This window comes from Acartia tonsa, chromosome 15 (assembly GCF_053477335.1).
Source record: "Acartia tonsa isolate MP-2025a chromosome 15, ASM5347733v1, whole genome shotgun sequence".
NCBI lineage: Eukaryota > Metazoa > Arthropoda > Copepoda > Calanoida > Acartiidae > Acartia > Acartia tonsa.
Window position 1 is genome coordinate 16618838 of NC_137274.1, and position 14956 is coordinate 16633793.

At 34.4% G+C, this 14956-nt stretch overlaps 1 protein-coding gene across 3 annotated transcripts in view; it reads left to right on the top strand.

The window, feature by feature from the left end:
• LOC145306772 (uncharacterized) overlaps positions 1-14956 on the top strand; it is a 74983-nt gene that overhangs the window by 24966 nt on the left and 35061 nt on the right. Inside the window, exons 17-30 of one of the 3 annotated variants that reach the window (XM_080149068.1) lie at positions 1359-1454; positions 3703-3834; positions 4804-4845; positions 5815-5919; positions 7080-7133; positions 7803-7904; positions 9233-9292; positions 9489-9510; positions 10167-10226; positions 11683-11723; positions 12375-12422; positions 12656-12715; positions 13902-13978; positions 14798-14880. In XM_080149068.1, the coding sequence (XP_080005194.1) occupies positions 1359-1454; positions 3703-3834; positions 4804-4845; positions 5815-5919; positions 7080-7133; positions 7803-7904; positions 9233-9292; positions 9489-9510; positions 10167-10226; positions 11683-11723; positions 12375-12422; positions 12656-12715; positions 13902-13978; positions 14798-14880 (982 nt within the window). Of the gene's footprint in view, positions 1-1358; positions 1455-3702; positions 3835-4803; positions 4846-5814; positions 5920-7079; positions 7134-7802; positions 7905-9232; positions 9315-9488; positions 9511-10166; positions 10227-11682; positions 11724-12373; positions 12423-12655; positions 12716-13901; positions 13979-14797; positions 14881-14956 lie in introns of all 3 variants that reach the window. The other 2 variants (XM_080149066.1, XM_080149067.1) reach the window with 2 other exon arrangements.

Consider the following 14956-nt stretch of genomic DNA (forward strand, 5'->3'; position numbering starts at 1 on the left):
AGGCCATTGTCTTATCCCTTTAAATCTCTGGGCTGTTTATGTGTGTGTATGTGTTTCTGTGTGTGTGTGTATATATGTGTGTGTGAGTGTGTGTTTTGTGTGTGTGTATATATGTATGTGTGACGTGTGTGTGTGTGTGTGTGTGTGTATGTGTGTGTGTGTGTGTTTGTTTGTATGTGTGTGTGTTTGTTTGTATGTGTGTGTGTGTTTGTATGTGTATTGTGTATGTATGTGTGTGTGTATGCTGTGTGAATATTCTTAATTGATATGGAGATTTCAAGGGCAAAAATGATATCTGTTAATTTCTATCTTATTATCTGTGTATCTGTCTGTCTATCTATTTATTTATCTCTCTATATATCTGTCTATCAGTTTGTCTATCTATCTATTTGTCTAATAATCAATCAATATTGCTTTATCAATTGCTTTATATATTGATTGCTTTATCCAATATTTTATCCGTTGCTTCATTATTTGCTTTATCAATTGCTTTATCCATACCAGTAATAATTGCTTTATCCATTGTTTTATCCATTATTTTATTTTATCTATTGTTATTCATGCTTTCTCCATTGCTTTCTCCATTGCTTTCTCCATTGCTTTCTCCATTGCTTTCTCCATTGCTTAATCCATTGTTTTATTTATGCTTTATCCTTTGCTTTATCTATCACTTTATCTATCGCTTTATCTATCACTTTATCTAATGCTTTAATTGCGCTTTATCTAATGCTTTATCTATTGCTTTATCTATCGCTTTATCTATCGCTTTATCTATTGCTTGATCTAACGCTTTATCTATCGCTTTATCTATTGCTTTATCTAATGCTTTATCTATTGCTTTATCTATTGCTTTATCTATCGCTTTATCTATCACTTTATCTATTGTGTTATCTATCGCTTTATCTATCACTTTATCTATTGCTTTATCTATTGCTTTATCTATCACTTTATCTATTGCTTTATCTATCACTTTATTTATCACTTTATCTATCGCTTTATCTATTGCTTTATCTAGCGCTTTATCTATCGCTTTATCTAATGCTTTATCTATCACTTTATCTATCGCTTTATCTATCGCTTTATCTATTGCTTTATCCATTGCTTTTTCCATTGCTTAATCCATTGTTTTATTCATGCTTTATCCATTGCTTTATTTATAGCTTTTATATTTTAATCTATCAATTTATCTATCGCTTTGTCTATTACTTTATCTATCACTTTATCTATTGCTTTATCTATCGCTTTATCCATCGCTTTATCTATCGCTTTATATATCGCTTTATCTATCGCTTTATCTATTGCTTTATCTATTTGTGCTACATTGATTTACACTAAAATTTTCATACAAATGTATCTAGGAGTTGATATCCCTTGAGAACAACATGACTGTGATGGAGATGGTGGCTATGAAGAATGACATGCCCCTAGAGGAGCTACAGTTCATGAAGGATGAGGTAGAAATATAGTTTAATACTAGCAGCTACACCCCTAGAGTGAGAGGGGAAAATGGGCTTTTTATTAACTAGTATACAAAGTTATACAATAATGTTTTTTTATTCATTAGCTAAACATTTTACTGTTTGGTTTAATAAGTTGAATGTTTAAAAAGTTTCAACCACTAATTTTAATCTATAGAAGGGGTGATTGTGTGTATCATCATTGGAGATGTACATCAATTTATTGGCCATTGTCTTATCCCTTTCGATCCCTGATAGGAAGGGAAAGAGGGAGGGGGTTAGCAAGTTAATACCTATCAATCTATCTATCAATCTATCTATCAATATATCTATCAATCTATCTATCAATCTATCTATCAATCTATCTATCAATCTATCTATCAATCTATCTATCAATCTATCTATCAATCTATCTATCAATCTATCTATCAATCTATCTATCAATCTATCTATCAATCTATCTATCAATCTATCTATCAATCTATCTATCAATCTATCTATCAATCTATCTATCAATCTATCTATCAATCTATCTATCAATCTATCTATCAATCTATCTATCAATCTATCTATCAATCTATCTATCAATCTATCTATCAATCTATCTATCAATCTATCTATCAATCTATCTATCAATCTATCTATCAATCTATCTATCAATCTATCTATCAATCTATCTATCAATCTATCTATCAATCTATCTATCAATCTATCTATCAATCTATCTATCAATCTATCTATCAATCTATCTATCAATCTATCTATCAATCTATCTATCAATCTATCTATCAATCTATCTATCAATCTATCTATCAATCTATCTATCAATCTATCTATCAATCTATCTATCAATCTATCTATCAATCTATCTATCAATCTATCTATCAATCTATCTATCAATCTATCTATCAATCTATCTATCAATCTATCTATCAATCTATCTATCAATCTATCTATCAATCTATCTATCAATCTATCTATCAATCTATCTATCAATCTATCTATCAATCTATCTATCAATCTATCTATCAATCTATCTATCAATCTATCTATCAATCTATCTATCAATCTATCTATCAATCTATCTATCAATCTATCTATCAATCTATCTATCAATCTATCTATCAATCTATCTATCAATCTATCTATCAATCTATCTATCAATCTATCTATCAATCTATCTATCAATCTATCAATCTATCTATCAATCTATCTATCAATCTATCTATCAATCTATCTATCAATCTATCTATCAATCTATCTATCAATCTATCTATCAATCTATCTATCAATCTATCTATCAATCTATCTATCAATCTATCTATCAATCTATCTATCAATCTATCTATCAATCTATCTATCAATCTATCTATCAATCTATCTATCAATCTATCTATCAATCTATCTATCAATCTATCTATCAATCTATCTATCAATCTATCTATCAATCTATCTATCAATCTATCTATCAATCTATCTATCAATCTATCTATCAATCTATCTATCAATCTATCTATCAATCTATCTATCAATCTATCTATCAATCTATCTATCAATCTATCTATCAATCTATCTATCAATCTATCTATCAATCTATCTATCAATCTATCTATCAATCTATCTATCAATCTATCTATCAATCTATCTATCAATCTATCTATCAATCTATCTATCAATCTATCTATCAATCTATCTATCAATCTAACTATCAATCTATCTATCAATCTATCTATCAATCTATCTATCAATCTATCTATCAATCTATCTATCAATCTATCTATCAATCTATCTATCAATCTATCTATCAATCTATCTATCAATCTATCTATCAATCTATCTATCAATCTATCTATCAATCTATCTATCAATCTATCTATCAATCTATCTATCAATCTATCTATCAATCTATCTATCAATCTATCTATCAATCTATCTATCAATCTATCTATCAATCTATCTATCAATCTATCTATCAATCTATCTATCAATCTATCAATCTATCTATCAATCTATCTATCAATCTATCTATCAATCTATCTATCAATCTATCTATCAATCTATCTATCAATCTATCTATCAATCTATCTATCAATCTATTTATCAATCTATCTATCAATCTATCTATCAATCTATCTATCAATCTTTCTATCAATCTATCTAACAACCTACCAATCAATCTATCTATCAAACTATCTGTCAATCTATCTATCAATATACATATCTATCTATCTATGTATATCTCTAGATGACAGCTATGAATATGTTGAAAGCCCATGCAGAGATCTCACTTGAAGAAGCAGTGGCTATAAAGAATGATCTCACCCTGACAGAGATGGTTGCTATGAAGAATGATGTCAGCGTGGAGAAACTTGAAAAGGTTCAGTAAAAAAAAAAAATTGGGTGCTAATATAAGAGTTAAGACTCTAGGGGGCTAGGTGTCGCTTCGGGTACTAGACCTCTCTCAACGCACCTTGGAACATACATACAATACTTATGATTGCGGTGTAAAGCGTCCATTCACCCATCAGACAACCAACTCTCTGAGATGTACGACCTTTGTCTGAGAAGTCCCAACTGTGCATGGTAGCGAGTTGCGCCTGTTTTGGGCCAAGGCATTCCCCCCCCCACTCTAACTATTTACGTCGCGCATCTGACATATTAGCAGTGGGAACCATTTTTGACGTCTTTAGTTATGACGCGGTGTCGGACCGAGATTCGAACCTATCACCTTCCCGACGACGAGCGGATGCGCTACGTGTTGAGCCACGATCGCGGGTTTTGGGTGCTAATATAGTCTAAAATGTAATTTCTCCGTCTTTCCCTGGAAAAATACAGTTAGGACTCAAAATAAACTTAGGATTTCATCAAAATTTACGTTTCCATGTTCCCTCATGTTCTTTTTAGCAAAATGAATATGGGACTCAACATCTACTGTTGTTATAACAAGAGTTTGTCAATATTGTGTCTCCTCATTTAATTTATTTTTATTTTTCAAGAAACACTTTGGGGGGAAAGCACCAAATATTTATTTAAATTTTAAGGGAAAAGATATAGCTTTTGAACCATTTTGGACGATACAAGGGAAGGGTTTTTTTGTTTGTCATAATCAAAATAGAAAAAGGTCAATACCCAGTTAGGGAAGATAATACTCGCACGTACTCAAAGTACATGATTTCTCATTCATTGGCACAACAAATTTTGGTTACTTTGATTATATCAAAACAAGTACTATCTAAACTTTTCAACCAATGAGTTTTTTTCACAAATGGAACAATATTGTATAATTTTCGGCAATTGTCTTGTCCCTTAAGATTTCTGTTTAAAATTAATTTAATATTTTGTTTAGGTTATTGACGAGATCGAGATGAACGATATTTTTAATCTACAGGTTAAATATTTTTTTTTAGTAGTGAATATCCTATATCATTTGGATACGTCTGTACGTCAATCTGTTCGAATCAGTTCGAATTGCTTTCTGCGGATTTTTATATTCGTAGACAGCTGGATATGATACAATGCTAGACATAGTTTTTTAATATGGATGAGAACCAGTTTCTATCCACTAAATTCGAATGAATATGAGAAAAGGATTTTCTATAACAAAGGGAGGGAGAAGACATTGGACTGTAAATCAGACCTATCCAAAAGTATTATTTGGGGGTATAGGTTTATTCATGATTGGCCTGTGCCCAAAATGTTACACCAATAATTCCACCAATTCTAGGATGATCAAGCAAGAATTAGGTTGATAGGAACCGGTTCCCATCCATAAAAAACTATGTCTAGCATCTTATCATATCCAGCTTTCTACGAATATAAAATGATGTCCAATAAGAAAAAAAATGAAAAAAATTATGGGGGTGCCTACGGCACCCCCAAAATCGTTTTTTTTTTTTTTTTTTGGGGGGGGGGGGGTAATCGCCCCATTACCCCCCCCCCCCTTGGACGCCTATGGCGAGAAATAACTATTCCAATATGTTTATTCCTTTTTCTTATTGGACATCATTTCATATCCAATAAGAGACTAGTGTTTAAATATTATAAGGTTTATTCCATTATGGAAAATAAATGCTGTAAATCATACTTTATTGTATTAAATGCAACAATAGTTATTTCTCGCATCGTTTTATAAACAGCTTTCCGCAGATATAAAATGTACAATTATAAAATTAAAACAAGTTTTTTTTAGCCCAGAGGTGCCGAAGGCACGGGCTAAAAAAACTGGCTTTAATCTTATGATTGTACATTTTTATATTCGTAGAAAGCTGGATATAAAACGATACTAGACATAGTTTTTGTATGGATGAGAACTGGTTCTTATTCACCGGATTCGATGAATATAATAAATAATTTCTAGGATGGATTAAGCAAGAAAGAGATAACGCTAGTGGCGGAGGATATCTTGAGCGTAAAAGAGGTCGTGGCCATCCAAGACAGCGGGGTTAATAATAAGAAAAATGAGGTAGAGGTTGCAGTAGTATATTCCCTTTCGTGGCAACTCATCTTAAGGGGCGATTCTTTGTAGGTTTTCCCCTATTTTTAGCCCCTACGGGGTCAATTTACTAATCCTGTGGGGCAACACCTAACCCAATATAACCTAACCCAACCTAAAATATCCTATAAAAAGCTTTTTTTAAAAATACGACGAATCGCCACTTAAGAGGCGTTGCCACAAAAGGGACTATTCCCTGTTCCAGTAAAGAATTCCACAAAGTTTTTAACCGACGTTTTCTTATTTGATGGCTAACAACTTTGGGGACTTTCGAATGGTTGATTCATTAAGTTGATAATACTGATGTTTCACCACTAATTGTAATCTACAGAAGGATAATTTTGTGTATCATTATTGGGAATGGACATAAATTTATTGGCCATTGTCTTATCCCTTTAGATCCCTGGGTGTTTTCAGTGACAAACCTCTGCGGGAATTATTATTTTCCAAAAAAAAGGATTACAATAGTCATAAAAGGATTCTAAGGGCTTCGACAATAGCCGTTAAATTGATGTACATCCCCTGAATGATAATGCACAAAATTACCCCTTCTGTAGATTACAATTAGTGGTTGAAACATTTGGACACTAAACTTAATGAACCAACCAATCAAAATTCAAAAAATGTCCTATTAGTTAAATACAAATTAGAAAGCGTAGCAACTCAGAAATTTCTACCAGAATTACAATTTTTTTTTCTCAATATTTATATGGTTTGATTTTTGGATTAATTATTTCCAGAACTTTCCAGACTTAGAAAGCATAGCAAATCTATAATCATTACAAGAAAGTCCGTACAAACATGCTGATTTTTAAGCTTTTTGACACCAACATTTTGTAAGATATAATTATCCTTTTCCTCTGATTTGTGAAGTACTGATTCCTATTACAACAAGGTACACTGTTATACGCGAAGTATCTCTATAATCAAGACCCAAGAATATAAGTATGTCCTTAAACAATACTCTGTATTTAAGAAGTTTTGCAACAAATTTGCGTATAATTTTGTCAAAACTTATACTTTAATATTTTGCTTAGTCAGTTCTGACACTCTAAAATAGCTAATGTTCGTTTGTCCTCCTTTTTCAGAACTTTGCTTTTATGGAGTTTGTCATCCTAGTTTTTTTTCAGGATTTGATGATACATACAACTACCTCTGCCCCAACGACTTGGAGACCCACCACCAGGAATAATAATTTACTTCCAGATAATTGTATCGGTACCCAAAGTAAATTTTATTGGTATCCAAAGTTTATTTTGAGTCCCAACTTTATTTTGTCAGAGGGAAGGGGGAGTGGATATCAAACTGTAAATTTTTTTGAGTCCCAATTGTATTTTGTTGAACCAATCAATCAAAATTTAATAAAAGAGCCAATATGTTTGAGCAAACAAATAAAACAAAATGTTAATCAAATTATAAAAAATTTTTACTAAGGAATTAAGCAGTTTATAGTTCCTATTAAAAAAAATTACGTCAAACAATGACCAATGATAGGCCAGTATACATTTTGATTGGCCAATGATAAAATGTATACTGGCCTATCATTGGTCATTTTTATTGTATGACGTCTGTTTTTAGGCACTATAAGCTCAGGGAACTACAGGGATAAGACAATAATGTATGTCCCCAATGATAATACACAAAATTACTCGTTCTAAAGATTAAAATTATTGATTAAAACGTTTGATCACTTAACTTATGAATCAACTTATCAAAATTAACTAAAGTCCCAAAAAGTGTTAAGTTAACGAATAAGAAAACGTTATTATAAAACTTTGGGGACTAGTGTAATAAACAGCTTATTGTCCCCTCCCTCCCCGCTTCCCAAAGTATGGAAATTATTATCAATTTGTAGCACTGCTAGCCCGACCACGACCAACAGACCAGTAAGATTGAGACGTCCTCCAACAACCTCAGAGAAACCATTCATGGTCTTCATGCAGGATAAGATTAAGGTTTGTTAGAAGACTGATGGACGAAGCCCAATCTGTCCCAATTTTGAGGAAGACGATTCCTATATGACGTCATATAAAGGGAAAATAAAAAGAGAAGGGGGGAAGAAAATCTCTTTAAAAGAGATGGGAGAAAAGGAAATCTTGCTCAAAAGTGGGATAGATTGGGCTTCGTCTACTGATGTTATAAGGGGGGGGGGGGGGAGTTGGAGATCGGTTCGTTTCTCGGACCAACATCCTGTCATAACTGAAGACGAAAAAAAAATGCTACTATGTCAGATGCGCAACATTAATAATTAGAGCAGAAGGAATGCCTTGGCCCATAAACAGGCGCAACTCACAAACCACATTAAAGACTTCACAGACAAAGGTCGTGCATCACAGAGACATGGTTGTATGATGGATGTTACTTAACCTTATATACTTGGGTGTTAGTGAGTATCGAATCCAATTACACGTGGAAGATGCTCTGGATTTTCTTGATGATCACTTAAAATCGAAGGAGAATCCCGCCCTTACGAGAAAATGGTAAAGGTTATTGATGAACAGCAATAAAATGCCGTTTTTCGAAGTCGTACGCGGTCATACGCAAAAGGGTGACGCATATTTCAGATCTCAGTTTTCGCGATTTAAGAAGAATTCATCATTATATCAAAACGAATTAGATGATCTTACAAGCATCGTTTTTATTTTACATAGAAATAAGTAAATCAAATCTCGAATTGAATCACCCTTCAAACCTTGCGTATGACCACGCGCGACTTCGAGAAACGGTGTTTTATTACTGTCCATCAAAGCTGTAACCTAATACCTAATTTGGGGTGGGAGGATTATCCGTCAATTTCAAGTGAACCAATGGTATCATCTGCTTGTAATGGAATGCATTCCTCTAACACTAGCTATTAAATAATAGGTTAAGTGATATATAACAGACAACCAACCTTTTAATTGCACGACCTTTGTCTAAGAAGTCATAACTGTGCATAGTAATGAGTTGTGCCTGTTTATGGGCCAAGGCATTTCCCCTACTCTTACTATTTATGTCGTGCATCTGACATATCAGCAGTAGGAACTATATTAACGTCTTTAGTTATGAAGTGGTGTAGGACCGAGATTCAAACCTGCGGATGCGCTAAGTGTTGAGCCATGGTCGCGGGTTTTAAGATTATGGTTTGTCAGAAGTATAGCAAAACCCTTGTTACTGGTGTCATTGGTGGTTGCTCGAATGATTCGAATCTTGTCTCAAAGTGCAGTTTAAGACAGTAAAAGTGAACATTATTCTAAAACTCTCTCCTTGATTTAATATCGTTCATGCTTTTTCTTACTTTTAGGAAAAAGACGAAATGGATGACATGAAGAATCGCTTCAAGATGCGACCAATGAGAATCAAGGTTAAGAGACCAACAAACCAAGGTAAGCTAAGTCATGTGACACATTGCAGCCAATGAGAATTAAGGTTAATAAGCCAATGAAAGGAAGGTAAGCTAAGTCATGTGACATGATGCAGCCAATGGGAATTAAGGTTAAGAGACTAATAAACAAAGGTAAGCTAAGTCACGTGACAAGATGCGACCAATGAGAATTAAGGTTAAGAGGCCATTGAACCAAGGTAAGCTAAGTCATGTGACAAGATGCGACCAATGAGAATTAGGGTTAGGAGACCAACAAACCAAGGTAAGCCAAGTCATGTGACAAGATGCAGCCAATGAGAATTAAGGTTAAGAGACCAACAAACCAAGGTAAGCTAAGTCATGTGATAAGACAGGACCAATGAGATTCAAGAGCTGGATCTTTAAATCATTTCAATGGTGCGCCAAATCGGGGTGAGCCAACTTTCCACCAATGAGAGCACAGCATTTCTTTTAGGAGGGAGTATTTACCCCCCAAAACAATTTTGGGGGGGTAAATACCCTCCCCAAAGAAATGCCGCGCTGTGATTGGCTGAAATTCGGCGCACCCCGATTTGGCGCACCATTGAAATGATTTAAAGATCCAGCTAAGGTTAAAAGACCAATGAACAAAGGTAAGCTAAGTCACGTGACAAGATGCGACCAACGAGAATAAAGCTTAAGAGTCAAATGAACGAAGGTAAGCTAAGTTATGTGTTTAAAAGCGACCAATAAAAATTAAGTTTAAGAGATTAGTGAATCAAGTACGTTTAATAGGTTATTTATTAAAGCAACATGATGTCAATCCATATTTACAATTTCATCAAAATAAATAAATTATTCTAGCTTTTAAGTTTTTTACTGTTTTTTCTTATAGATGGAGAGGTTGACTTTGGTGACATTGAGGATGACAATGAATCAGCAAAAATTATTTTAGGTAATCTTTGTGCAATAGTTATAGAAAGTCTAGATGACCAATTACGAAATTAGACCAATCATCCTCATTGCCCTTAAGTTCTCATTAGAACATAGGCCATGTAATTGTACAATGGTTCTCCCATTTTCAGTTCACTTAAGAGTTCCCTTCTCCAAGTTGTTCTAGGTCTACCTGGTTTTCTCTATCCTTGGGGATTCCAAGTAAAATATCGATAACTTAGATCACCATGTCCTTTCCTTAAAGTGTACCCCAATTAAACTAATAATGTAGTAAAATTTGACTACAAAGACCAATATGAATATAGTGTAGGATCAATAGCTTAATTGCACGAATAGGAACACAGTTTAGGAATGAATCTTGAATTAGACCAAAAAATACAAAGCATTAGTATAAAACCTAAGTTAGACCAATAGAAATACAGTGAAGAATTAATACCTTAATTAGACCAATAGGAACACAGTTTAGGTGCAATACCTTAAATTAACCAAAAGAAACACAGTATTGGATTAGTACATTAAAGGAATCCTGCAAGTTATACCACGCTTTAACTGCTGAAAGACTGCTACAAGTAGACCCAATAGACCCACAGGAAAATACCTTAATTTGACCAATAGGAACACAGTCTAGGAATGAATCTTGAATTGGTTAATAGGAATACAGTGTAGGTATTCACCTTAATTGGAAATATAGAAACTAAGTATTAAAATAATACCATAAATAGACCAATAGGAACACAGTGAAGTAATAATACCGTGATTGGACCAATAGGAACACTGTATAGGAACAATACCGTGAATGGACCAATAGCAACACAGTATAGGAACAACATTGTAATTGGACCTATAGGAACACAGTATAGGAACAATACTGTGATTGGACCAATAGGAACACAGTATAAGAACAATATAGTAATTGGACCAATAGAAACACAGTATAGGAACAATATTTTGATTGGACCAATAGAAACATAGTGTACGATAAATGACTTATTTAGACCATTAGGAATACAGTGAAGGCTCAATTTTTCATTTTTCCACCGATTCAAAGAGTTTTTAATACTTTCTTCTCATTTATATGGCATTTGAGACTTCTAAAAAGTGTTATTTGTCTGTTTGTCAATTCCTTTGTTAAATACACGGTGTCTCAAAAAGTTTTCACAAAGGCAACAGTTTTCATGAAAACTAATCGGTATTATCCTCTTAGGAAATTTTTCTCAAAATTTGTCAATTTTTATATCCCCCCCCTACCCCCCCAGAAAAACGGCCCCCTGGTCTGCCTAGCTGCGGGCGCTCGGCCTCCTAGCCTGCCTAGCCGCTGGCGCTCGGCCCCCTAGCCATATAACCTAACCTAGCCTAACCTAACCCAGTCATTTAGTCAGGGGGGATATAAAATTGAAAAAAAATTGAAGAAAAAATTTCTAAGAGGATAACGCCAACTAATCTTGTTTAAATTTCAGAATCAACTCCAGCTGTCCCAGGGCGCACAACTGTACCACCCCAGGAATGAATAAGATTTATGGCTCAATGCCCCACTAAGGGCACCCCCTCCCCCTCCCCCCCCCCCCTACCTTATTCCCATATTTTCTAAAAATGTAGAAATCAAAGGAGGGCAAGAGTAAATTTTGATTAATAATTTAGGTCATATAAGGTTAGGTTAGATTTTTTGCGTCTTGCCCCAAAGTGCCTTGTTTATTACAGACCCCCCCCCCCCCTTCACATACCCATACTTTCTAAATATGTAGCAAACAAAGGGTGGGGGGGGGGGAGAAGTAAATTTTTGTTTGTTTGATTACTAATTCAGGTCATATTAGGTTAGGTTCTATTGGGTACTGGTTAGACTTGCAGGGTTAGGGCACATCAAATATATGCCCCGCAGGGTTATTAATCCCCCTTTGGTTTAGGCATGTGAGAAAAATTACCCCCCCCCCCCTCCTTAATTATTTAAAATTTATTTTAGCTTCTGCTGAGGGCTTAACCCAGCCGGGTCAATTGCCTAACCCTGCAGGGCAATCATTAACATGTAATACAGAAAGAAAACCAAACAACAATTTTTAGACATCTAGCTATGAGGAGGGAGGTGGTGATTTTGTCCAACTGAGGGTCCCAATTGGGCCTTGAACCGTTTTTAAAATCTTATCCTTTTTGGTTACAGAATCAATTTTCTAATGGAGATTCCAATGATAATGGAAATATGGAGGTGGGAGTTTTATAAATTAATTTATCTATCTATCGATCTATCTATCAATCTATCTATCTATCAATCTATCTATCAATCTATCTATCAATCTATCTATCAATCTATCTATCAATCTATCTATCAATCTATCTATCAATCTATCTATCAATCTATCAATCTATCAATCTATCAATCTATCAATCTATCAATCTATCTATCAATCTATCAATCTATCTATCTATCTATCTGTCTAGGTTGGTTTGGCTATGCCTGGACTATTTGGTGGAATGAATGAGTTCCTTATGGATATGAAGAGGAAAACCAACAGTTTTATATCTGGCTAAACGTCATAGACGGACGGACAGACGGACGTTCAGAAAGATGGACAGCTAGACCGACTGACAGACTTACGGAAATGAATTTGGAGTTCATATTTATATTTCCTATTGGCTTATCCCTTAAGACGATGCTGTAAGTATTGGTGCAAAAAATGGGGACGATTTTCAAATTGATTTGATGGGGCTGGTTTTTTTACGTCACAAGTGAAGGGAAATCCCCATCTCTTTTCTAGGGGGTTTCTTTCCCCCTTCCCTTTTCTTTCCCTTCACTTGTGACGTAAAAAAAGTAGCCTCGTCAAATCAATTTGAAATTCGCCCCCATTTTTTGCACCAATACTTACAGCATCGTGTCCAAAGTTTCATAAAACATTAATTTATTCTTTGTCATTAAAACATTGAATACTTAGATCAACTCTTGTAGTGTCAACATTTTTAACCAATAATTCTGATTTACAGAAGGGGTAATCTTGTTTATCATCATTGGGGATTTACATCAATATATCATCCATTGTCTTATCTCTTAAGATCCCAAAGATAACATGTTAACAAATATATAATGAATAAAGTGGATATTACGACAGTGGGGAGGGGGGATTTTGTCGTTAATTTAGGTTGCTACTATAACCCTCATTAATTGGTCAGTTCGTTTCTCAAGAAGAAGGGGAATGGATGGGATAAAAGGTGTGGATGGGAGTAATTGTTATATTAGCTGACATTTCGGGGCTAACAAAACTGGGGTATAGTCCTTTCCACGGCATCTCTCCATAAGGAGCGATTCTTCGTATTTTTCACAGTAGCTTTTCTCCTATTTCTAGCCCCTGTGGGGGGCTCTAACCCTGCGGGGCCAATTACCTAACCCTGTGGGGCAATCACCTAACACAATATTACCTAACCTAACCTAAAATAACCTATAAAAAGCCATTTTAAAAATTCGACTAATCGCTCCTTATGGAGGGATGTCGTGGAAAGGACTATACCCCAAAACTGGTTTTAATCTTATAATTGTGCATTGAAAACTGGATATATTACGATACATGATTTTTTAGTGTGGCCTAGAACCGTTTCTTATGCACCGGATATTAATCAGTTTTGAATAGCTGTTCATAATACGATGCAATATATAACTAATTTTATTAAAAAAATATAAAACCGGTTTTGAAAAAGGCGCCAAACGACAACAACGCCAACGCCTACTAGACAGAGGTTTACAGCGCCCCCAGCCCCCAGTCAAACAACCAGGTGAGTTTTTTACTGGGATGGAGGGGACATGGGGCTGTTTATTAGTCCCCAAAGTTTAATAATAACCTTGTTAAATTCGTTGGCTGAAAAACCTTGGATACTTTTTGAATTTTGATTGGTTGGTTCTTTATTTTGAGTATCCTAACATTTCAACCAATAATTGTAATCTACAGTTGGGGTAATTTTGTTAATCATTATTTGTGATGTACATCAATTTAACGCCCATTGTCTTATCCCTTTAGATCCCTGCATTTTTTATCTTTCATCCAGAGTCAAAGATACAAGAGTATCAGCCTTTAGGTCATTAAAAAATAGAATTCACGACCTTCACATCTCAACCCCCCCCCTTATTATTATAGATTTATTTCGCTTGGTTTCGTTGGTTATACCACATTTATGCAAGAAAATTTTAGAATTAATTTTTGTTGGCCCGGGCCTGTGGCCCCTTCGGTGTCATCAAAACCATATAGGCTTGAATATTGCCTATTATTGCTTAGTACTACCTGTATGACCCAGATACGTTTGCTGGCTTCCTGTGACCGCTAGGGGATAGACAATAGTTATTTATCACATCGTAATATAAACAGCTTTCCACAGATATAAAAATGTAAAATAATAAGATTAAAACCAGTTTATTTTATCCCCTGAGATGCCAAAGGCACGGAATAAAAAACTGGTTTTAATCTCATGATTTTTATTTTTGTAGAAAACTGGATATAATACGATGCTGTACATTTTTCAGTGTGGCTGAGAACCTGTTCTATCCACCAGATATTAATCAGTTTCGAAGCCATACTGGAAATCATCTTATCTTTTTAGGGAAAAATTTAACGAGTTTCTGGAGCCTGTAAAACCCATGATCAACTTGGATAACCTCAAAACTATTGATCTACAAAACAATGGTAAGTTTTATAAGTAGAGTTGCTACAGGGTGTTTCAAGAGAAATTTTTTTAAACTTAATTTTACATAGAAAATAA